The sequence below is a fragment of the Cetorhinus maximus genome, chromosome 27 (genome assembly GCF_964194155.1).
Source record: "Cetorhinus maximus chromosome 27, sCetMax3.hap1.1, whole genome shotgun sequence".
Classification (NCBI taxonomy): Eukaryota; Metazoa; Chordata; class Chondrichthyes; order Lamniformes; family Cetorhinidae; genus Cetorhinus; species Cetorhinus maximus.
In genome coordinates, this window is record NC_135905.1 from 5374171 (window position 1) to 5400303 (window position 26133).

Below are 26133 nucleotides of genomic sequence, written 5' to 3' on the forward strand. Positions count from 1 at the left end.
GGTAGCACTTACTGCTTTTGGTAGTTTCCTGGAAAGAGTGTGTGTCAAAGGAACAAAGGTGTCTGGAGAATTGCCGTGAGCTGGGCACTCAATGGAGCTTGGTGAGTACAGTCTGGGAGAAGGGGTGTGGGGGGAGGATGATGCAGCCAAGAAGCAACTGAGCCTCCCCTGACCCTGGGGAGTGGGCGTGAGGGAAGAAGGGGCAGAGGGGTTACGAGGGAGTTGGGGGGGGTGGGGGTGGGGGTGGGGTGGTGAGGAGGGGGTACTGGGTGAAGCGTATTCCCTCCATTTAAAACGATAGGAGTCAACATTGAGCCAAAGCTTTGAGATACGCCATCTTGTAAACATGATGCAGCAGGGAACGAGTCCGCTTGTTTAACTCGCCAGTTGTCATGTTGCTGTTGCCTTCCCAGACATGGTCTTCATGTAAATAACAGATGTTCTTTCGCTGTTGTTTTATTAGGTGTATAGATATATTTGGAATCACTGAAATCACCAAGTCAAACATGGGGAGTATGAGTTCGTTCAAATGCTGAGTCAATGTTTTGAAGCAGCTTTTTTTGTTAATGTGTTTTTTTTTTAAATCAATCCATTCATTACGATATACACATATATATATATCTATATATGAGCTATTTTGTTTCCTTTTCTTTATTTTTTTTTTCTGTCCAGTCAATAGGAACCAATGGGGCTGAAATGGAAAATAAAGCCAAATGTTTAAATATACCAATGGCACCACAGTTTGAAGGATAAACATTTGCAGCCGGAGTCAGGGAGATCCACGTTGTTCAATATGGACGTTCAATTGTCTGCTCTTTCCATCACTCTCACAGATTAACAGCTTTGTTTTCTAAGTTTCCAGTTCTTCATCCCAACTGTTGAAATTGATCAGACTGGTACAATGTGGAGCCCGAGAGATTCATCTTGCAGTTTCATGTGGTTGCCATAGTAACTAGTGGCGGTCGTAGGCAGTGGCAGCAGTGGGGGGTGCAGCACCCCTGGATGCGGCACTATAATAATAAGGGGAACCTGGAAGTTAACACAGGAGAAGATGGACCAGTTGGAAGGACATATAAAGCTTATCAACAAACAGTGCCCACCCAGGAGACACTGGGTTTGATTTGGTTATTTAGCGAGGGAGGTCAGCTTTCTACACCTGGGCAATGCACCCACAATACTCTTCCAGCCCAGCTTCCATCGCCAACGAGAGTGAGAGAGGAAATTCCCAGGTTTGCTCTTCCCACGTTGGCCAGGAGGTTTCCTCCTCTCCCTGGAGATCACCTCTTCCAGGGTGGGTGAGAGGGTGCATATCGCGTGATGTCAGGGGCATAACATTGGTATGGTTGAAAGCAACCAAGGTTCTTTCCTGTCCTGTCATCCTTTGACATTTTTGGCTCCTCTGAGGCACCTATTCACAGACTTCCACCAATCCTGTTCTGTGTCTGCCCTTCAGAAGAGTGGGAAGAGTGGCAATTTGCCCCAATTTTTACCCGCTGGGTTAATGCGCCTGGCAACAGCCTGGCAGCTGCCCACAGTTGGGGGGGGTGCGATATTCCTGGTCATAAGTGAAAGACAGCCAACCAAGTTAGCACTGCTTTGTGTGCCAGCCTTCCAAAGCTAGGTGACACTGTCCGGAATAGTTTCAACAATAGTCTAATTTCTGTGGGGTTACAGTTTTCTAATTGTTCAATAAAATTTATATAAACCCTTTGCAGCCCAGGAGTTCACTCTCAATGCTTCGTTTCAGCAAAAGAAACTACAGCCACTTGCATTTATCAAACACCTTTCATATAATTAAACAACACTGGGTGCTTCATGGGAACACTATCAAACAAAATTTGACGCTGAGCCATGTTAAAGCAGGTGAATCAAAAGCTTGGTCAAAAAGATAAGGTTTAAGGAACATCTCAAAGATGGGGAGGTAGACAGCTGGAGAGGGTTAGGGGGGCAATTCCACAGCTAGCGCCCAGACAACTGAAGGCACGGCCATCAGCGTGGGGTGGGGGGAAGATAAAAGTTGGGAATATGCAAGGGGCTAGAATTAGAGGAGCACAGATATCTGGGAGGGTTAGGGAAAGTGAGGGACCAGGTCGTGGACAGATTTGAAAACAAGGATGAGAATTTAAAACTCAGCTTTAATTTCAACCCTTTAGATGGGAACCCCAGCTCTAATGTCGTTAAGATGATCTCTCTGTGAGAAGTCATGGGGTTTTGGGGTTAGGTGACAGATATAGCGCACGCTCTGCTGATATCACTGAGGCTTATTCAAACAGAACAAGGGGGAATAAGCATCATTGTGCCTGTACTTCATGAAGATTAAAGCAGCTTTGAGCAAACTGGGCTGTGTAGTGGGATAGACACTATCATTTTACCTCTGGGACCTGGGCTCAAATCCTGAACAGACTGGAAAGACAAAGATCACTCTGTCTGCTAGCTGCAAGGCTCCTATGTGAAACAAGTAGGAGCATTTGTAAACCAGCTTCTACTTGGTGTAGGCCCACACCACAAAACTGACTAGCAGGCTCACACAGCCAATGGCTGAAGTGGGAAGATGATGCAGACATTCTTTTGAGGTTACAGCAGAGTAGAGGGAACTTGCCTTCCATTCTGTACTAGAGCAAAAACTGCTTGATGATAGCCCTGGGTATCTGAAATGGAGAATTGGTTCCATCCGCTGACCATTCGCAGAAAACCGTAGCTTTAAACACAGGAGTGGGGTTTTCTATTCTCGACATTGAGTAGGGTTTAAATTATAAAATTGCTAATGATATTGTGCCTAGTTTTAAGCCCAAGTGTAAACACTAGAAACAAAAGACCAGCCAGTGAATCATGACCATATGGATTTGCTCTGATTTTGCAGTTTTCCTTTCGTGAAGGTGCAGGCGCTTGTTGGGACAAGTTTCACAGGTGCAAGCAACTCATTGGGACCCAGCCCACATGTGAATGAAAACTAATTGGCAGGCTAATCGACTGGGGGAGCCATCGCAGCTCAGCCCGATCGGGTCCTCCATGTCATGTTCACACGCACACTTGGCAGCAGTGTCTTGCGGTAGCAACCAGTTTTGGGAACCCTGGCTGATTAATCCTAATTAATCAGAGAGTAGTATTCACACCCTCCCCCTTCCATCACCACCATTGCTACAATAGCTGAGATCATCCATCTCAGCATTGGTCAGGGTTGTGACACAATCCTACACTCTGCAGCGCACTCACTCACTGACCCAATCAAGGGGAATCCAGATGTAAACTAGCACAGGAATCGAAAAAGGACCTGTAATCGGCACCCTGTATTTGGGTGAGAGTGAACCGGACATCAAAATATTTAAGAAAAGCAGTACTAATCCCAATGCACAAGCCCACTTATTTTTAAATAAAGCGATTTGCTCACTCAGTTGTGAACAGTCAAAGACTTCTTAAAACTGGATCACAAGCAAGAGGCACAAAGTAGGAAACGGCAATCGGTCAGAAAATACTCACTTAGTAATCCTGGGTTGGTAAAGCGCCAGGCTTCATTGTAAGTCGTGTACTGTGGATGGGTGTAAGGGTTTCCTGAAAATTCACTGCCTGAGGAAAGAAACACAGGAGAAAATGCTTTAAAATAGCAGGGAATAACTTGACGCTTTTTCATTTTGATTTTGGGGGTGAGTGGTGTCGTTCCTGATCTGTCGGGCACCTTGAGTTTATTACCGTAGTTTCCCTCTACACCGAATTACACAGGAACTCATCTCCAAGAAAGAGGTGCACTTAGATTGTGCTTTTCATGACCACTGGACATCTCAGAGCACTTTCCATCCCGGCAAATACATTCGAGGTGCAGTCACTGTTGTGATGCAGGAAACGCAGCAGTCAATTCGCGCACAGCAAGATCCCACAAATGACAATGTGATAATTGTCAGGTGATCTCTTGTGTCTGTTGCGGATTGAGGGATAAATATTGGACAAGACACTGAGGATAACACCCCTGCTCTGCTTCAAAATAGCACCATGGGTTTTTTTTTTTACACCCACCTGGGACAGCAGACAGAGGCTTGGTTTAAAATAGCATCTGAAACACAGCACCTACAACAGTGCAGAGCTCCCTCAGTGCTGTTCCAGAGTGCCAGCTTTGGATTTGTGCTTTCAAGTGCTGGAATGGGACATGAACCTGGAAACATTGTGACTCAGAGGTTAGAATGCTACCAACTGAGCCACATCAGCACAAGATATGAGGATGAAAATGAAAATTATATGTGTGCAATGAAGGAATATTGCCTTGAAAAGTGGAAGCACAAATCCATTGACGAGACAATGTGATGAAGATCGGACCTGCGTGGGAGCAAACAGGAAAGTCGTGAGCTGATTGGTTCTGGAGCAGCTGTTGTTAGGGACTGTGTTTCAACCCCAGCAGTTTTAAAAAACATCAATTTCTAAACAAGCACAGGGAAAGTTAGGATTTATAGGCACAGGTGAGGGAGCTGATTTGTGAGTATGGGCGAAGAATTTCTACTTTCTATGAATCTCCAGTTTGTAGTTAAAAGTACAAGAGTAAGGTTAAAGTAAGTAAAGTTAAAGTAAATAAAGTGATTTAAAAGTTGAAGGTTAAGGCATGGCAGGACAGCTCGGCCAAGCGGAATGCACGTCCTGTGACACGTGGGGAGCTGTGGACACTTCTCGTGACCAGGACGAGCCCATGTGCAGGAAGTGTCACCGGCTGTACCAGCTTGAGCTCCGTGTTTCAGAGCTTGAGCAGCGGCTGGAGTCACTGAGGTACATCCGTGAGGCACAGAACTACATGGATAGCACATTCAGAGAGGTGGTCACACCACAAGTTCAGGGCAAGCAGCAAGATAGGGAATGGGTGACCACCAGGCAGTCCAAGAGAAAGAGGCAGGCAGTGCAGGAGTCCCCAGAGTTCCCGCTCACTAACTGGTTTTCCATTCTGGATATTGGTGAGGGTGATGGATCCTTGGAGGAGGGCAGCAAGAGCCAAGCCCCTGGCACCACGGGTGGCCCAGCTGTACAGAAGGGGAGGAAGAAGAGCAGAATGGCAGCACTGATAGGGGATTCTTTAGATAGAGGATGAGACAGGCATTTCTGCAGCCGTCAGTGTGACTCCTGGATGGTTTGTTGCCTCCCTGGTGCTAGGGTCAAGGATGTCACAGAGTGGCTGCAGGACATTCTTGTGGGGGAGGGTGAACAGCCAGAGGTCGTGGTCCACATTGGTACTGACGACATGGGTAGGAAGGGGGATGTGGTCCTACAATCGGAATTTAGGAAGCTGGGTGGAAAATGAGCAAACAGAGCCTCGAAACTAGTTATTTCCGGATTACTTCCAGTGCCATGTGTCAATGAGTACAGAAATAGGAGGATAAGACAGATGAATGCGTGGCTGGAAAGATGATGCAGGAGGGAGGGCTTTAGATTCCTGGGTCACTGGGACTGGCTCTGGGGGAGATGGCACCTGTACAAACCAGACGGGTTACATTTGAACAGAGCCAGGGCTGAGTTCCTTGTGGGCCATTTTGCTAGTGCTGTTGGGGAGGTTTTAAACTAACTCAGCAGGGGTGTGGGATCCAGGAGGGAACATTAGAAATTAATACCAGGGCGCACGGAATGTTGGGAGAGACAGATACCACTAAAATAGAGAATCATAAGTTAATAGATAGAGTTGCAGTGAGGAGCAAGTAATGAAGTCTAAATCAGGGTTACACTGCATGTACATGAATGCAGAGAGTATAGTTAATAAAATTGGGGCGAGGGTGGGAATAAAAGCACAGATTGCCTTGTGGGATTATGATGTTATAGTGATAACGGAGACCTGGCTTAAGGGAGGGCAGATCTGGGTGTTATACGGACATATGAATTGTCATATGGACTCGAAACGTCAACTGTATCCCTCTCCGCAGATGCTGTCAGACCTGCTGAGTTTTTCCACGTATTTTTGTTTTTGTTCTCGATTTCCAGCATCCGCAGTATTTTGCTCTTATCTGGGTGTTAAATATTCCTGGTTACAAGGTGTTCAGAAAAGATGCGAAAGGGAAAAAAGGAGGAGGGGTGGTGTTTTTGGTTAAGGAGAGTATTGCAGCACTGGATAAAGAGGATGTGTCAGAGGATTCAAGGACAGGATCGATTTGGCTGGAGCTAAGGAATAAGAAGGGTGCAATTACATTGCTCGGTGTAATATATAGACCACCAGCTAGTGGGAAGGATATAGAGGAACAAATCTGCAAGGAAATTACAGGGAGGTGTAAACATCATAGAGTAGTTATAATGGGGGACTTTAATTACCCGTATATAGGCTGGGATAGTGGCAGTGAGGGGCAAGCGTTCCTAGGTTGTGTTCAGGAGAATTTCCTACAGCAGTATGTGTCCGGCCCAACAAGAAAGGAGGCACTGATGGAGCTGATTCTTGGGAATGAGGTGGGCCAAATAGATAAATGACAGTGGGGGAACATTTAGGGGGCAGTGATCATTATATCATAAGGTTTAGGATGACATTGGAAAATGACACTGGTCAATCCAGAGTAAGAATAATCAACTGGCGGAGAGCAAACGTCAATGGGGCAAGAATGGAGCTGGGCCAGATAGACTGGAACCAAAGGCTGGTGGGAAAAACAGTAGCTGAACAATGGGCTACCTTGAAAGAGGAGATGGTTTGGGCACAGTCAAGGTATGCTCCCTCAAAAGGGAAGGGTAGGACAAACAAATCCAGAGCTCCCTGGATGACAAAGGAGATCGAAATTAAGTTAAAGAAGAAAAGGTGTGTTTACGACAGGTGTTAGGTCGGATATACAATTGAGAACCAAGCTGAATCCAGAAGGTTCAGAAAGGATGTGAAAAAGCAAATATGAAAAGCAAAGAGCGATTATGAAAAAAGACTGGCAGTTAAAGGAAATCCCAAAGTATTCTATAAGCACATCAATAGTAAAAGGGTGGTAAAAGGAGGAGTAGCGCTGATTAGGGATCAAAAAGGGGATTTTCACATAGAGGCAAGAGGCATGGCTGAGGTGTTAAATTAATACTTTGCATCTGTCTTTACCTATGAGGCAGATGCTGCCCAGGTCATGGTGACAGAGAAGGAAATTCAGTCACTAGCAGGGTTTAAAATTGATAAGGAGGAGGTATTGGATAAGCTGTCGGTACTTAAAGTTGATAAGGCACCGGGACCGGATGAGGTGCATCCAAGAATATTGACATAAGTGAGAGTGGAAATTGCAGAGGCACTGGCAATAATCTTTCAATGTTCCCTGGATTTGGGGGAGGTGCTGGAGGACTGGAGAATTGCAAACATTACGCCCTTGTTCAGAAAAGGTTGTAAAGATCTGCCCTGCAATTACAGACCAGTCAGTTTAACTTTAATGGTGGGGAAAGTTCTAGAAACAATTATTCAGGATAGAATTAATAGTCACATGGAAAAATGTGGATTGATTTTGAAGAGTCAGCATGGATTTGTTAAAGGAAAGTTGTGTCTAGCTAACTTGCTGGAGTTTTTTGAAGAGATAACAGAGATGGTTGATGTGGTGCATATGGATTTCCAAAATACTTTCAATACAGTGCCACACAACCGACTTGTGAGAAAAGTTATAGGTCATGGAATAAAAGGGACAGTAGCAACATGGATACAAAATTGGCTGAGGGATAGGAAACAGTGAGTAATGGTTAATGAGTATTTTTTGGGCTGAAAGAAGGTTTGGAGTGGAGTTCCCAAGGGCTTGGTATTGGGACACTTGCTTTTCCTGATATATATACATGATCTATATCTTGGTGTGCAAGGGACAATTTCAAAGTTCACGGGCAACACAAAACTTGGGAGAATTGTAAACTGTGAGGAGGACAGTGTAAAACTTGAAAAGGACATTGACACACTGGTGGAATGGCAGATAGGTGGCAGATGAAGTTCAATGCGGAGAGGTGTGAGGTGTTACATTTTGGTACAAAGAACATGGAGAGACAATGTATAATGAAGAACACTATTCTAAAGGGCGTGCAGGAGCAGAGAGACCTGGGTGTATATGTACATAAGTCATTAAAGACATAAGTCAGGACAGGTAGAGAGAGCTGTTTCTAAAGCATACAGTATTCTAGGCTTCATTAGCAGAGGCATAGCGTACAAGAGCAGGGATGTTATGATGAACTTATATAAAGCACTGGTTAGACCTCAGCTGGAGTATTGTGTACAGTTTTGGGTGCCACATTATAGGAAGAATGTGAACACATTGGAGAGAGTGCAGAAGAGGTTTACGAGAATGGTTCCAGGGATGAGACACTTCAGTCATGAGGAAAGAGTGGAGCAGTTGGGACTGTTTTCCTTGGAGAGGGAAAGGCTAAGAGGAGACTTGATAGAAGTTTTCAAAATCATGAGAGGCCTGGACAGAGTAGGTAGGGAGAAACTGTTTTCACTCGTAAATGGATCGAGAACCAAAGGTCACAGTTGTAAAGTGTTTTGCAAAAGAAGCAAATGCAAGGTGAGAAAAAACTTTTCCACACAGCGAGTAGTTAGGGTTTGGAATGCGCTGCCTGGAAGTGTGGTGGAGGTAGGTTCAATTGAGGCATTCAAGAGGGCATTGGGTGATTATTTAAATAGAAACAATATGCAGGGTTACGGGGAAAAGGCAGGAGACTGGCACTAAGTTAAAATGCTCAGAGAGCCGGTGCAGACAAGATGGGCCGAATGGCCTCTTTCTGCACTGTAACAATTTAGTGAGTCTGTGAAGATTAATATTACACATGTACACAGAAGAGGCGTCAGTGTGACAAACTAAGGCAGGGAGAGAACTCAAGTCAAATATATCAACGTAAATTTAAACCAGGTATCCAGGTAATTTTGTTAACTGAAGTGTGAGAAGCACTTGCAATAATTTGCCAGGGCAGGGTCATAGAAACGGAAAAAATAATTCAATGATGGGAGAGTAATCCACTTCAAAACTCCATGGTTGACATTCCAAGGAATACATTTGGAACCCTGACTGCCTGTGCCCTCCAACACTCAAACCCAAAGGAGTAGGCAGGTTGGGCAAAAAGTACCAAACTTAATGGGGTTCCTACACTAAATCCTTTCAGCAATCTGGCGTCCGACACAGTTCAGAAAGTCTAATGCGATTTTGTTTTGCCCCAGTACACCCCTTTGTAAAGGAGTGGGATTTAAAACTTGAAGGGGCAAGACCACAGTCCTGTCCTGCCCCCCGCAATCAATCCCCTGCCCCCACACCATGCACCCTCCCCCCACCCCCCCACCCCCACACCATGCACTCTCCCCCCACCCCCCCCACCCCCACACCACGCACCCTCCCAGTCTGGCCCTGGTGCATTTCACCTCTGCCCTTCTAGTTACACAGACTATATCCAGCCTACAGCACAGAAATAGACTTTTCCACTGAACAGGTCTGTGCCAGTGTTTGTGCTTCAGACAAGCCTCCTTCCCCTCTTCATCCAACCCTATCAGTATATCGCTCCATCCCTTTCTCCCTCATGTGTTGATCTAGCTTCCCCATAAATGGATCTCTGCTACTCGCCACAATTGCTCCTCATGCTAGCAATGGCTGGCTACTCTTTGTGAAAGCAGAGTTTTACTGTATAAATGCAATTAAGTCACAGATTGGCAAAGTTAACCATTACAGAACGCCCAAGAAGAGACAGAAATGAAGAGCAACTTTGTCTGCCCATAGACCCGAACCAAAAGCATTAAAGAGTAACACAGCAAATAGACACTGAGAGTGACTAATGAAATTCAGTGTGAAATGAGCTCACTGATGAGACTGAGCAATGAGTATATGTGCTTAACACTTCATTACTATCTTTAATTAGAATAAGGATTGTGCTAAGTTTGCACAGCAGAACTCCAGCGGCTGGTGTGGTTCCCTCTTCTTGATGGTAATGACAGGGTGGATAGGTTGCCCTGAACTAATAACAAAGGCAGTTGAATATTCTGCTTCTTTCTCTGGGGCGGGTCTGAGGGTCAGAGGTGGGAACATGAAAACAGCAAACAGGTTTAGAGGAAGTCGCCGGGACTCACCGGATTCACCGGTTCAATCCCTATCAAAGCCCCTCATAATCTCACCAGGGCAGCTAAGTTTCTGTGACTGACCTATCAGGTACAGTGCTATGGTCAGCCACAGTTTAATTTTTTAAAAATTGCAAAGTCTTATTCCATGTGCAAGACTTGTATAGCAAGAGTTGTGGCCGAGGTTACAGGGTTGATTTTCCAAATGCCACTCCTTCTATGGAGCTTCAATATTGGGACTGCACATTTCAAAACCCAGAAGATGTTCCCTTTAATTTTCTGAATGGAAAAGCATAGACTGTGGCCGCAACTATAGCAGCAAAACTCCAGTATCGACAGTTCCCCATTGGAAAGTGCGACTTCATCCAGAAGTGACGACATCAGGGGAATGTTAAAATTAAAACTATAGCCAAAAAGAGTGAGTCTGTTTAGATACACTAGTGAGACAATTAAATACAAATTTAAGCTAAAAGGATGGTGATTCTTACTGCAAATAAGTAGGGCTTGATAAATCTGGGACATAGGAGGGTGAAGCAAAAGATTCAATAATCTGTAAAGACTTTCACTGACCCAAGTAATCCAGTCCCATCAGCTTCTAGGACCTGCTGCCAATGTTTGTTTCACACACGGACATTTGAAACCTCCTAGGACCTTCATGCAAGGATTGATTGGCACGCTAGTGAGAGTTCTGGGGTGGAGAGGGAGGCTGTGACTCATGACCAAGACTGTGATTTAAATATTTACAGACCTTTCTTCTATTCTCTGACCCTGAAATGCTTCGCTTGAACCTGAACTGCAGGTTAAGTAGAGGGAACCAGATACGCTCCACAGCATCCGCACAGCTCACAACAATGTTTATCGATGACTCTGGAAAATGCGTGTTAGGTAATGAGCTCTGGGGTGATATGTGACTGGGAGGAACTATCCTATCTCATTCTAGATAGTAATCAAACATGTTCAATTTGCTCCTCAACATTGGATTTTTCCCAACTGCCTACCTTCTATTAATGCCAGCCAGCTCTCTGTCTCTCTTAGCTCTTTTCATCTACCCTAACATGAGTCAGTTCTCTATCCCGGTCTTTCTTTAACATTAGAAACAATCTCTCTCTCTATGCCTTTTGCTATCTCTTTCTGTATCTATCTCTCTCTCTCTCTCTCTCTCTCTGTTCCTCCTGGCCCACAATGAGTTCAAAGACAAGGAAAGGTCTTAAACTTAGCTGGGCCTCGTCCTGTAGGCTGTGTGCAGTTCCCCTGCGCAGACCTTATAATCAGGTCATGGTGCCAAAGACAACACCAGACTTTTGAATCTTAAGCAGGCTCCCACCTCCTTTTAGGAGGAGCTTTGTCGAGGGCCTAAATCGCCACTCTCAGTATTACAGAGGTCGGGAATGCGGTGGCGTCTCAGTTTTAACCCCTCATCTGACCCTTTCCTGTCCTCGGTAAAGGGGATTGATAATGAGGTCTGAGCCTCTTTTCAACCAATGACAACAACCAGAGCTTATGGCATTTCGCGGCGCCATTAAAGATGAGCCTAACTTCGCCCTCGATAGAAGTCTGCACATGTGCACTTGAAAAGGGATCATGGGTGAAATGCTGATTTATGCCCCCGGCCCCCATCCCAACTTGAACCTTTCCTCGAGTTCTTAGCTAATTGCTGCCAAACTGGGGCCTATACGTTCGCGTGCCACACAAGGCAAAATACCCTCAGAGGAAAAGGAAGCACTTTTGCTTTTTAAGTTGTGTGAGATGTTCCGTGTTGACAAAGGGTGGGTTATTTCATGTCACAGTTCAGGGTTTGATCCCTTGATCAAATTTGCCGATAAAATTGGAGCAATCGTTAAACTTGTGCCAGACACTCTTTTGGAATTCAGGCTTCTCGAACTCACCAGGCCTCTTCAGAAGGTTAAAAGATAATAACTGGAGGAAAGCCATTCAGCTCAACTGGCTTCTACCATCCAGAGAGATTCTAACAGTCCCCAACTGCAGCACCTGATAGATTCCCCCCACCCAAGAATCTATCTTTCATCTACATGTTGCCCCTGAGCAATGTCATTTGAAAACAAATGCCAGGTTTCACCTATATTCTGGTAACACCCAGCCCTACCTCACCGCCTCCGCTCTCTACCCCTTCACTACCTCTGATTTGTCACATTGATTGTCTGATATCTGGTATTAGAGGAGAATAAATTTCCTCCAACTAAATATTGGGAAGACCAGGGCCATTGTCAGGGTCATTGGTTCATTCCTTACTCCAGAGATTTGAGTCCATTATACGGACTGACGCTCCAGTGCAGTACTGGTGGAGTGCTGCATTGTCAAAGGTGCCACCCTTCGGATGAGATGTTAAACAGAGGCCACATCTGTCCTTTCAGGTGGACATAAATACCCCACAATGCTATTCAAAAGAGAGCAGCGGAGCTCTCCCTGGTGTCCTAACCAACATTTACCACTTGTTACTAACCAATGTTACTAAAACAAATAATCTGGCCCTTATATCACAGCTGTTTGTGGGAGCTTGCTGTGCACAAATCAGTTGCTGTGTTTCCCTACATTACAACAAGGACTACACTTAAAATGTCATGAATTGGATGTGTTTTGGCATAACTAGAGGTTATGAAAGGTGCTATATAAATGTAAGTTCATTCTTTATTCCTTTATTTTCTTCTATCTTTTTATTCCCAAAGATTCACTCCCAATCCTCAGACATTTGGGGGTATTTTCTTTTCATCCACCGGATGTGGGTACCATTGGCAAGGCAAGCAATTATTACCTGTCCCTAACTACCCTTGGAAAGGTGGTGTTGAGGCATTTTCTTAACAACTAAGTGACTTGCTAGGCCAGTTCAGAGGGTAGTGAAGCATCAATCACATTGCTGTTGGTCTGGAGTCGCTTGTAGGTCAGACAGGGTAAAGATGGCACATTAGTGAAGGACCAGGTTTCTTCCACAATCTAGTAATACATGGTCACCATTACTGATTTGAGCTTTTTATTTCATATCTATTTAATTAATTGAATTTAAATTACCCATGACTGTGGGTTCAAGTGCAACCCTTATGTGCATAAATCAAGGCTGATGTGCCAGTGCAGTACTGATGGGGTGCTGCACTATCAGTGGTGCTGTCTTTCAGCTGAGGTGTTAACCCAAAGTCCACCTGTCCTCTTAAGTAGATGTAAAAATCTCGTGGCGCTATTTCGAAGAAGAGCCAGGGAGTTATCCCTGGTGTCCTAGGCAATGTTTAGCCTTCAGTCCACATAACAAAAACAGATTGGCCCAGAGATTTCAATCTCCGGATGGTCGTACCCCAGATGTACCCCCACTCACCCCCTCTCTACCCCTTGGAGGTCCCAACGCACTGACTGTGTTGGAACTGCCCAGGAAGTTTGGACATCCAATGGGCAATTCCCCTGCGACTGGAACCCTCAGAAAAAGTCTCCAACTCTGAGTGCAGTGGGAGACTTTGGGGGGTTTTGACTTACATACCTGGATAGCTACCCTGGAAATGTTAGACAGGAAAAAATCCATGTCTAACTCTTGCATAACTATACAGCTGACCCCTCAATAACTCACACTGACCACCCGCCGACCCTCCAGCACAGCCCGACCCCGTGACCACACCCTGACCTTCCGACTCCCCCGACTACCCCCTGACCTTCTGACTCTGCATTGACGCCTGACTACCCCCCCAACCCTCCCAAAACTAACCCTAATCCTACGACCACCCCCCTGACCCTCCAAATCCTGCCTGACTCCCTGACTAACCCCCTGACTAACCCCGGACCACCCCAATCCCCTGACCCCCTGACTACACCTACTGAACCCTCTGGCTCTCCTCCAACCCTTCGACTCCCCAAACCCTCGCCAACAATCCCCCTGACCCTACGTTTCACCCTGACCCGCTGACTCCCCCGCCCACCCCCTGACCACCCAACTCGCTCCTGACCCACTGACGCCCCCTCCCCATCCTCCAACTCCCCCCGACATTCCGAATCGTTCCCTGACCCTCTGACTCCCCCCGTGATCCGACCTGACCCAACCTCACCACACTGCCCACCTTGCCACCCACCACCCTGACACCAAACTTACCACCCTGCCACCCTACCCAGCTGGCACCTACCTAACCACCCTGCTGCCCTACCCGCTCTGCCATCCTATCCAGATGGCCACCTATCCACCCTACCGCCCTGCCACGCAGCCCACTTAACCACATGCCTCACTCACACTCATTCACTACCACGGTGAAAAACTATTTAAAGCTTTTCTGTGTTAGTGAATGAAAACTCACCGAAATACAGCAGCTAGTGCCGTAAATAAAAGAGGCGTGGTGTGGCTGCTCCTGGCAATCCTGTACCTCGAGGAAGGGCTCTGTGAACAGGTCCGCTCTGCATTTCTGGAGAAGCCTGGTTTGGAAGTCCAGGCCAGAAACGCGGGGGTCTGTCATAAGGTCAAATAAATCGGCGCAGAGTGGCAATCCGACGGCGATTGCCACTCCTCCCAAGATTCGGCCCAGCATCTGCAATCACGTTGCTGATCGTGGGAGCTTGCTGTGCACAAAAAAACTAGCTGCTCCTTTTACTGCACTACAGTAGTGACTACACCTCAAAAAGCACTTGGATGGTTGTGAAACACTTAGGGATATCGTGTGATGGTGAAAGGTGTGATATAAATGCAAATCTTTCTATGTTTAATCACAAACATCATGAACTAGCCCAATCAGGAGCTGTAATAAATTGTAATAAAACGTAATTGTTTTCTGTTGTTGCTTTAAAACATATACCATCTACACCTTTCATGAGTGCACATCAGTCAGTTTTTTAGTAAATTATGTATGTTTAACCTTAAAAAAAAAAAATCTTTTAAAAGGTGCCTCCTGGCACCTGTGTGACGAAAGAGAGTTTAACTTGAGGACGTTCCTCGGGCCGCAAACAATTGCTGTCTGCGGTAAATCACCATGGTGATTAATTAATTCAATCTGGGGGCGTGGCCAGTTTTGTGGGTAGGTCCATCTTCCAGTGCGATGCTTTTAAAATCAGTGGTCAGGGTTGCAGAAACTCGGGTTATGCACAATGTAACTTGCACTTAAAAGCTCTTTGCTTGACCTCTTACACTGGTTGACCAATTTCAGGCAACGTTAACGAGCAGAAACACTAGGCCTCTCTCTCTTTAGAAGGGATCCTGTGAGCCGGTCTCTATAAGGATTCCTAGTGGTGATGAATTCTAAGGGTTCTGATGTTAACATTCCCCATTTAACAAAAATCATGATCATGACATTCCTTCCCTTTAAGGGATCCTAATGGATAGGTTTTTAACCTTTTACTGAAAAACCCTTTGGCAAACCTTTTCGAGGTTAGTCAAACTGCAGTTCTTTTCAATGAGTCAAAGAACTGTCCAGCTGTCAAGGAGCTGTCAAACACCGCTAGATGAGTTAGCATGGAGGGGGTAAGGGCAAAGGGTGGTGGGTGGGGGCATGGTTTGGTATGAGTTGGCACTTAGTTGGCATGGGGGTACAAGGACATGGGGGGTTGGGTGGAGGGGCATGGGTTGGCATAGGTTAGCATCAATGGGGCATGGGGGGGATGTGGGGTGAGGGATGGAGGGATTTTTTTTTGCCCTACTCTTTTTTTTAAAAAATAATTAAACACAGCGTCAGAGCAGAGAGGCAGGCCTTCTGCCCAGCCTGTCTCCACACCCGGCAGCCTCCACACTCCTTCCAGGGACAGCGGGCCCAACTTCCCGTCCAGCAATCCCACCAGGACAAAATCCAACCCTGCGGCGGCCATTTTTAGAGGTCGGGTTCAGAGAGCCGGGAATTCTCCTGTCTCTGCGCACCCGACCCGGGGGTGAAAACCTGTGCCATAGTCACCGGTTCAAAGGGCATTGGTGAAATAAATCATGAAGGCCTTTCTCACTGGCTGTGGAAACAGAAACTAGAGGGGGCAAAGTCTAAGATCATCATTGAAAAGGACGAACTGAAAGGTTAGAGAGGTTAGGATGTAACACCCCATCAGAAAGACTGGCAGAATCAGAATCCATTTTAGATATTAAGTGAGTGACGGTGAAACACAGGATTTGATTCAAATTAAAATGATGTGGAATTGTCGAACCGTAGAATCTTACAGAACAGAAGGGAGTCGTTTGCTCCATCCTAGCTGTACTGGCAGAATCAGAATGCATTGTAGATAATCGAGGAGAAGCAGCTAAATAAACAGTTAATGGGTATGGGGATAGGGCAGAGGGGAGGTGGCTAGGTTTGAATACCTCTTTAACAGGGCTAGTACAGTTAGGATGGGCCGATAGGACTCCTTCTGCTCTTGTAAAATTCTACGCATTGGCAATTCCACATCAGCTAATTTGAATCAAGTCACATGTATCAACATCACTCATTGATGTCTAAAACAAGGCATCTTGACCTGCATCCAAAAAAAGGATTGCCTGACGCTTTTTCATGAAGCTTGTTCCTTGTTCAGAGGAGACAGTGATTACCTAAAGAATGTTTTTAACAGCAAATGAGCGAATTATAAATTAGTAAGTACCCAAACTGCAAAAGCCGCTATTTCTCTCACTCTCCAGGGTCCCACCAGCCATCACTGCAGCTTTGGACCCCATGACGGTGCTTTGCAGTTGAAATGTCCAGCCACCAGGGGGTGATAGAAAATACCCCATCAAATCCTGCAGGTCGATTGTACCTCATGGCCAGGATTTCCCGGCAAGTGGAGGGGTGGAGCCAGCTCGCCGACACGTAAAATGACGCAGGCTGACGTCAGGTGGAACTCCCGACGTCACCATGCCTCATTTCAGTTTTCAGGTCGGCGGGGGCTCAGCAGAATCAGCTTTGTGCCCGCCGATCTGCCAGTGGCCAATTGAGGCCATTGACAGAGTCATTAAAGTAATTAATGGACCTGCCCGTCCAACCTTAAGGTTAGCGGGCAGGCCGGGAGCCCTGGCGGGAATTTAAAAAAGCATCAAACCTCATCCACGGGCGGGATGAGGTTTCATGTAGGTTTTAAAATTGTCAATGAAAGTAATGGACATGTCCCAACTCATGTGACAGTGTCACATGAGGGGACTTGTCAGGGAAATTTGCTTTCTCTGTTTTTAAGATTTTTTATTGTGGAGCCGATCTCCCTGAGGCAGCACTTAGCCTCAGGGAGATGAGTGCGCTCTATCGCGCGCATGTACGAAAGAGCGCACCCTCGGCTCAGGCATTCCCCCCTCCCGCACAGGGAGCGCAAGGCGCTTCCTTGCGGGTGCCACGCTGGGTGGGCCTTAATTGGCCCGCCCACGCAAAATGGCGGTGCGCCCCCGATCGGGGGCACCAATCGGAGGCACGCCTCCACGTGCCTGCTCCTAAATATCCCCCCAAAGGGGGAGAAAATTCTGCCCCATGTAATGATGCACTTTTCCATGCTTGACATTGTACATTGCCAGTCTCAAATTGGTGGTGGCTAATTGCTGTATATAATATGCAAACCCAACATAGCAAGGGTGCATATGTCACAGTGAAAGATTCCCCAGGCCGTGACTTTACTATCATCACCCTTCACGTTGAAGACCACTCATTAAACTTCTGAGTTACCTGGTACCATGCCAGCCAATGTAGAGGTGGAGTAGCTGCCCTGCCCAGTTGGTGGAACATGTGGAGGATAGCCAGGTAAAGTTGTACTCGCCATGTCACGGCCTGCAAAAAAAACAATAAACAAAACCTTATGTACAACTTGATTACTTTGTGGTGTTTTAGAGAACTAACAACTCTTTGGCAGGCATGAGTATATGTGTGTGTGAGTATGAGAGTGTGTACATGTGAGTGCGCATGTGTATGGGTGAGAGTGTATGAGGGAGAGTGAGTTTGAGAATGTGAGTGTGTGCCCATGCCCCCACATGTGGATGTGTCGTGTCAGCCATGATTACAGCCAAAACTGGCAAAAGAAGCAAACGGTGACATGAGAAAAATCTTTTTCACGCGGCGAGTGGTTAGGGTCTGGAATGCACTGCCTGAGAGTGTGGTTCAATCGAAGCATTTAAAAGGGAATCAGACTTATCTGAAAAGGAAGAATGTGCAGGGTTACGGGGAGAAGGCAGGAAAATGGCACTAAGTGAAGTGCTCATTCAGGGAGCTGGTGCAGAGACGATGGGCTGAATGGCCTCCTTCTGTGCAGTAACAATTCTATGGTTCAGTCTGACCCCAGCTCCTCATTTTCCTTAGTAGACAGTTTCAGATAATCACCTTGATGAGTCTGCTTAATCTATGGTGCTAAGCAGAGCACAATAGATGAAACAATTAAGATACCAAGAGAAAATGTCATTAGCTGACCAGTAATTAGACTGTTGATTAATAAATTGCAAATATTTTATTATCTTGTGTTCCCTGCAAAACATGAAGGAGATGAAATGCTGAGCTACAGCCAGGGTAGAATGCCCTTCTCATGAGCAGTTCAACAAGCAAGGTTCAATTAAACACGCACACACAGAAACACACACAGACCCGCACACACACAGATAGATACACAGACGCGGACAGAAACACACACACAGAAACACAGACACATAGACACACACACATACACAGACACACACGACACACACACAAACATGTACAATGCCATGGCTGCTTTTTAATAAAGTTTATAAAATCTCATTAGCCCTGAAATGTGTGATATTTATGCAAAGCGTTTAACAAATACGTATCAAATTACTTTGTTCAGTATCTTAATTGAGGCATGAGCCTACTAAAAATAAATTAAAACAGGGTACAGCAGAATTTCATACCAATGTGTCAAGTGTTTGTACATTAATATCGCAAACAATCATTCTAGAGGTGCCGTGACTCCAGTAGTAAGTTCTGAACCAGCGCGAGCATTTTGTGATGGTCTGCGCAGTCCCCAGTTGAGAGGGGGGGACCACAGGCAACAGGGAGGCTGGGGACATCCACACAAAGCTGTGGCTATTTATACAGATTGGCAAAGACTGCAGGCAAATGGAGTGCAGCAATGGAGAAAAGAGAGATGGACAGAGAGAAGCAACCAACTATTGTTGCAATGTAAGAAGACAGAATTTTATTTGTCATAAATGTATTAAGAAGTCTCAAGGATTACTCTCCATCTGAAAATGGAGATAATTAGGAGTCACAGAGAGCAGGCAACCAGGAATTTGACTGAAAAGATCATTTTTGAGGGAAAAAGAGGTGAAGAGAATGGTGGTGAGGTTTGGGGAGGGGAGGAGGAACAAGACAGATCAACACCAGTGATTCAAGAGAGTTCACACAAGGGCAGATTTAGAGCGTGCAAGTTCCAGGGGTGCGGAGAGGGTGGGGGAAGAGAAGAGCTGGAAGAATTTTGCGAGACAGGGTGGGGTGAGGGATTGGACAAATTTGCAAAAGCGGGTGAGGATTTTATCAAGGAGAATACTTTCAGTCTGCAAAATGGGGTGCCACACTGTTTTTACTTTCAGGCTGTACAGTGCTGAGAGAAACCTCTCAGTACTTGAGTTCAAATTCCTCAATGACTTCACCCCTTCCCTTAACAACCCTACAAACCTCTGAGATCTCCATGCTCCTCCAATCCTGGTTTTTTGCACATCCCCAATTTCCTTTGCTTCACCATTGATGGCCGTGTCTTTAGCTGTCTAGAATCCGAACTTGGGGATTCTAACAAACCACCCCATCCTCGCTCCCCAACCCGCTCACCTCTCTCCTCTAAATTGCCCCTTAAAACTTATCTGCTAGACTCAATAATAAATTGCGTCTGATAATGTTCTTGTGTTCTTCTATGTTAACGACACTATGTCAATACAAATTGTTTTATTTTTAAATTTGTTTGTGGGATGTGGGTGTACTGAGGGCTTTTTTAAGAGTCAACCACACTGCTGTGGGTCTGGAGTCACACGTAGGCCAGACCAGGTAAGGACGGCAGATTTACTTCCCTAAAGGCTGTTTTAAAAATTCCATTGAAAAAGGGAAGGAAGGTTTGCATTTATATAGTGACTTGCACAAAGTCACCACATCCTAGACTGCTTTACAGCCAATGAAATCCTTCTGGAGTATGACTGGTGTCACATAAGTAAACATGGCAGAGCAGTTGCTCACAGCAAGGACTCACAAGCAGTGAACAACAGAAGCAACTTGCGTTTCTCCGGAGTCCTTATTGCAGAAACACATCCAAAAGTGCTTCACAAAAGCGTTGGCAAAAGAATGCACAATGTTCAAAAGAAAGAGCTATTAGGAGCGGTGACCAAAAGCTTAACCAATGAGACGAGTCCTGAGGTGAGGCCTGTTGGTTTAATAGCTGCCCTGATTTGAGTAATACCTTCTGACACACTCCCCCAACAATCGAGCTCCTGTGAGTTTTAGCTTCCAGAGCTGAACCGAAAGGGGTCTACGTGGGTACACGCTCTTGTTTTAAGCCTGTCTGATAATTCAGAGTGTTAAAACCAAGTGACAGAAATAAGAGGGTGTTCCCATTCCAACACAGAGACTCAGAAACAAGGTGGGAATGTTGATGGGTATAACCTTCCAAGCCCAATTATAAGCATTGTTTAGAAAACACAGTTTGTTTTTACTGTAACCAAAGATGACTCTCTGTCACCTCTATTCTTCCCCGGCTATTTAATTTGTATCCACTGTCTGTGCTTTAATCTCCATTAAAACTAAGGAGGTAAGCCCCCACCCCATTAGCCCAGCTAGAGACTTCCTCCCAGCCCATCTGCTGTGGACATGGTTTATTGTTGAGCCAGACTCAGGTATTGCTGTAGATTCCTGTTGCTTAGTGTTCAAATTCTTGCTGTTTTGTTAAGTGACTCTTTAGATACCAGTCTCTGATACCTGAGGAGATCCTTTAGCATCTCTTCAGCCTAAGCTGACATAAGTTTCCCAGCCTGGGATTCACACGTTAAATGTCTTTACAAAGCATGCTGTTTCTATTGCTCCTCATCCCTCAGGCCAGCAGAGCGCGTCGCAGGGATAAAGAGTTTGAAATGGAAAATTGTCAGATCTTTCAGAAATATTTCAGGGATAGCCTGTGCCAGGTTCTGGCATTTGAACACTTCCAAAGTTAAAACGCACAGATGTGATGGGGCAGGTGAGAAGAGTTGACATGTTATATCCCTGACAGGGACAGCAAATGTCTTATTTATATCTGTCAATGGTTTTGGGAACTCTGGTCAGAATTTTATGCCCCTCCCCCCAGGGCAGGGCGTGATGGCAGTGGGCAAGGGACGGTAAATTTGGGCGCCATGTCAGTGATGCCATTACGAACGCCTACCCACCCTTATCCGCTCCACTGCAGTTTCATCAGCACTGGAAGGAGGCACTGGACGGCCTGCTTGCCCTGGGCCAATTGAGGCCCTTAAGTGGCCAAATAGTGGCCATTTAAGGGCCTCCCCTTGCTGCCACCTGGATGTTACCCACAACAGGAGGTGCCAACGCCAAGTGTCCAGCCTGCCAGGTAAAACCTGGCGACCAAGCAATGGGGGTTGCTGTCTCCTTTTTGGACTCCCTGTGCTCATCGGAGGCCCCCCCCCAAGGTATTTTTCCCCCCTCCTAGTTTCCCCTCCCCCCTGTCCTGTGCAGCTCACTCCTCACCCCACCCCCTACCTCTGGCCCGCTAGTTTACCTTTGTCCCAGCTCAAATGCTCCTCTTCTTTCGGGGACAGCCTGCAGTCTCTGCAGTGGCCACTGCTCCCAGTGGCGCTGCAGGCCCAAGAGAGCTGAGCAGTCATTGGATTGGCCGGCAGCCCTGAGAGGCGGGACCCCACCCCTATGGAGTTGAACTCCCATTACAAGCCAAGTGGCTTGCCCTGACTATTACCCCAGAGAGCAGGGGTTCTGCCCACAATGTGAAATTTAGCCCTTTTGTGTCTCCTGGTCTATACACCCCTACCCACTAACAGTACCCACACCTTTCACAGGGGCATTAACACACACAATTCTCAAGGGAATCAACTCCTCTATTGCAAAGAGCTGGTGCAGACTTGATGGGCCAAGTGGCCTCCTTCTGTGCTGTAACTATTCTATGATTCTGTACCCTCCATCATTCCATATGTACTAAAGCCCTCGTTAATATTCCTGTGGCCCCCATGCAGCAGCCTCATGAGTCACTTCCTTTTAATATTGTTACTTTACAGTAAGACAATCCACAGCTAGGAAAGATATGGGTTCAAGCTCTACTCCAGAACTGGAACCCATAGTCTAGGCTGACATGTCAATGCCAATGCAAGACCACCTTTCAGGTCGGATGTTAAAACTGCCTGTCTGATGAGGTGTGCCTAAAAGATCTCACAGCGCTATTGGAGTAATGGGGTTTTCATAGAGAACTCAATGACTTTCTTTAACTAACACCATCAGAAACAGATTACTTTTGTCTCATGTACTGTTCGTAGCCTCTTGTCTGTTAATTAATGTTATAGGTAAGCTAACTTTGTTGTTATAGTGATTAAGGTTATTAAATTATAGTTATTAAGTTCTTTTAGGTAAGTTATAAGGTTCTGTGATGAATTGACAGGGTGCTACTGAGAGGATGGTTCCCCTTGTGGGACAGACTAGAAGTATGAGCCACAGTTTATAAATAAGGGGTCTCCCTCCCATTTAAGACAGAGATGAGGAGAATTTTTTTTTCCTGAGGATTGTTAGTCTTGTGGAATTCTCTTCCCTAGAGAGCAGTGGAGGCTGGGGCACTGAATATTATTGAGGCTGAGTTAAATAGATTGTTGGCTGACACGGAAGTCAAAGGATATAGGGTGTAGACAGGAAAGGAGAGGCCGCAATCAAATCAGCCATGATCTTATCAAATGGCACAGCAGGTTCAAGGGGCTGAATGGCCTACGCCTGCTCCTAATTTATATGTTCATCGTATTAGCTGCAAAGCTGCAAAGCACAGGCTGTCCTGAGGGTGTGACTAGGAGCTGTACAAATGCATTGGGCGATCCAATAGAACATTTCAGATCCTGGGACAAAAAGCACAGGTTCTTCAAGACACTGTACCATCTCTTACTGCCTTGTTCCCAACCTCCTATTCTTAATTGGGCTATGCCCAACTTGGAGATCCTAAGGCTTTTTATGCCTTCCACCGCAAATAGGTGAGACTCTCAGCTCTTGTTGCATGCTTTCTCTCTCTCCCTCTCACCGAAGTCCAAGTTTCCACTGTGTTAACCCTCTCGATAGTGCCCTGAGTCCCGCTGTACATTCTGCCTGTTATTTTGCAAGAGACCTTGTTTCTCTAACCACAGCTCATGACAAAAGCCTCTTCTTGCAAGGCCCGGTCTGCCCTCTCAGGTAGAACTAAAAATTCCCAAGGCTCCATTTTGAAGTAAAGCGGTTGAATTCTCCCCATTATTTTGGCCAATATTTATCCCTTAACCAACAACTAAAACAGATGTTCTGATCACTTACATCAATTTTTTTCATGCTGTGCATGAATTTACTGCCATGCTTTCTATATTACAGAAGACTACATTTCCAAGGTGCTTAATTGGCTTTAGAAGCAACTTTTAGGTGTCTTGAGGTCATATGAGGTGCTGTATTAACACTAGTCTTTTCGTTCTTCTAGAACTCTAAGGCCAGAGATGTGCATGTCCTATTTGCTATTCAGAGATGGGGATCAGATTTCTTGAAAGGTCCTGCAAGTTAACCAATCTGACCTGAATGGGAGGTCAACTAGATAAGGAACCATTCCTCTGGCTCCCTTCCACCCAATGACAATGCTGCCATTTTCCATTGACAGGGAGATAGGGCAGTCACCAAATATGGGCGGGCAGAGTATAAAAGGTGGCAAATGTCAGGATGACATCATGTGACACTTTATCCAGCTGTTGCACCCTAACAACGTGAAATGCGAGGGATGTCTATGCACCATGCACCCGGAATTGCTGTGGGATTGGTAGGGTTGAGGGGAAGGGAGTTTAGAACTGAAAGTTTGTCCAGTGCAACCTATTGCAGAGAAATCAATTGAATGGGACAAGATGCAAATGTTAACTGTGTATTTTTTGAGCCCTCCCATCAGCTCTGATGGCCATACTGCCTTATGGCAAATGCTGGCAGCAGATATTCTCCCCCTCCAGCTGAAGCTGACAGCATGAATGGTGTTGGCATCTGCCCTCAATATATAAATGACTCTGGTCTTGCCCCTGAGCTGGGATCAAGGCCAGGCAGTGAAGGGCAGGCCGAGGATGTGATAGGAAGGAGGTCGAGGGCTGCAGACTGTTGTTTGCCTTCAGAAACTTCCTCTAAACCCTCAATACGTAAGGCGTCTTTCCTCCTGTAATTGGTTCCTGTAGGGTAACAATACAAGCTTTGGCTCACGAGACTAAAATCAATGTCAAAGGCTATGGGCTGGCTGAGACAAGTTCCACTTGTGCCACTAAAGGATACACAGCGTGGTGAATACAATCCAGATGGCGATGGCACACTAGGGGCCAGTACCCTTCACTGGACTCCTTCCCCCTGAAATCGATTACAACAGAACAGACTGTCCTCTCTTCACCCAGTTATCACCAAGCTCACATCCAGCTGGGCCCTCCACGCCTCTGACAGAGGCAAACTCTGGCACCAGTAATTCTCTCAAGCGCCCCCCTAGCATCGTGGCATACCAAGCATCTCCTGCCAGCTTCGGGAAGTGTGGGGTTAATAGTCTCAGCAGAGGCTGAGGCAAGAGGCTGGAAGGACCACAGGTGTGATGCACAGTACTGCATGAGCTCAAAGCTCTCTCCACCCACACCAATCACAACAGTTACAACAGGGTTTTCAACGCCTTCAATGGTTTACTGCTCACTAATGACATAACTCCCAATATTTCTGCGTCAAATTCACCTTCAATGACACTAACGTCTTAATAGAGGCTGAATTGACAAGATCTACCACGGCAGCTACAATCTGTCGAGGCTCCTTGCAGGTTAGATATCTCCATGTGATGGATGTCCTAACAGGAGCCATGAGACTAACACTCAGTGAGAACTGTGCAGTTTATAAGTGGAAAATCTTCTTGGGTCACTTCAAGTAAAATTACCACAGCCTCTCATGGTCATAAAGATAAAGAAAGGTCTATTCTAGGCCAACCTTTGATAGGAACCACAGTTGCTCTTTATCACAATTTCTCGCTGCCCCTAGAATGAGTCTAGAATGTTAGCCTCCATTACCTTGCCCAGAATATCATTCTGTGCATGGATTATCCTTTGTGTGAAGCACCTCCTGCCATTAATCGTGCCTTTCTCCCAGTTTGTCCCAATGTTCCCGTGAGCTGTGCCCAAAATATTATCTCAATATTATCTTTCTCCAGTTCACTTGATGCCTCTTAAGGTACCATCTTGTCCATCTCATTTCAAGGCTGAAGAGTGTACATTTTTCTGACCTTTCCTTATAATTAACCTTTGCCTTATGACCTTCCTCTACATCACTTCCAGGATGTGAAGATGCCAAATTCTGTGAGGATGTCCCAAAATCCTGGATAATTTCTAAGTTATTTTTGACTACTTCTCCTTCTTCATTCGACTCTTTTAAGCACCGTTTGAAATCTATCCATTCTGTCTCTCCAACACTGTAAACCTGTTTAGTTCCTCTGTTCATCATCCAATCTTCTCTCCTCTCTGTTCTAACTCTTTCTTTTCCTGGATCTCAAGCCTGTGGAACTTCTTCTCTAAGCCCATCCCCAACACCGCTCGCTGTTAAACAGCCTTATCCTCCTCCCAAACTTTTCAAATGCAAGATTGGTTTCTCCTAATCCCGACCTAGTGACCTCTCCGACTCTCCCACTCTTTCCAATCTCAGTGGCTGTTTTGCATGAAGGACCTTGGGCTGCATCAACCGTGCCCGCTGGCGTCGGGCGTGTTGGGCGGCATGAGTGGGTGATATGGCGGGGAAGGCCAAACACCGGTTTCACGACATCCTGAAACCAGTTTGCGATCATCCGCACCGCGCGCCAATGGCCTTTTCCCACCATCAGACGTCCGGAACCTCATTGTAATACATCTGCGTATTATTGTAAGTCCAGTCCACCGGAATCATTCCCCACATCAGAGTGATTACACAGCGACTGTTTCACAACAGCATATAAAAGACGTGCACCTGGCGGGCTGCACTTTGAGGGGAAGTCGGAGGTGAGTGCACAGTAACATTGTGGAGCGCTCGCCTGAGTCGCCTGTTGGACTTTAAGGTTGAGGTGCATTGTCGGGG

At 46.1% G+C, this 26133-nt stretch overlaps 1 protein-coding gene across 6 annotated transcripts in view; it reads right to left on the minus strand.

Moving 5' to 3' along the window:
* Positions 1 to 261: 261 nt before the first annotated feature.
* The window catches only part of LOC144668701 (paired box protein Pax-2-like), a 197631-nt gene continuing 171759 nt past the window's right edge, over positions 262 to 26133 (minus strand). For 4 of the 6 annotated variants that reach the window (XM_078531032.1, XM_078531034.1, XM_078531033.1 and 1 more), the window contains 3 exons: positions 17554 to 17655; positions 3478 to 3564; positions 953 to 1029 (listed from right to left, as the gene is read on the minus strand). In XM_078531032.1, the coding sequence (XP_078387158.1) occupies positions 953 to 1029; positions 3478 to 3564; positions 17554 to 17655 (266 nt within the window). Of the gene's footprint in view, positions 1030 to 3477; positions 3565 to 17553; positions 17656 to 26133 lie in introns of all 6 variants that reach the window. The other 2 variants (XM_078531029.1, XM_078531028.1) reach the window with 1 other exon arrangement.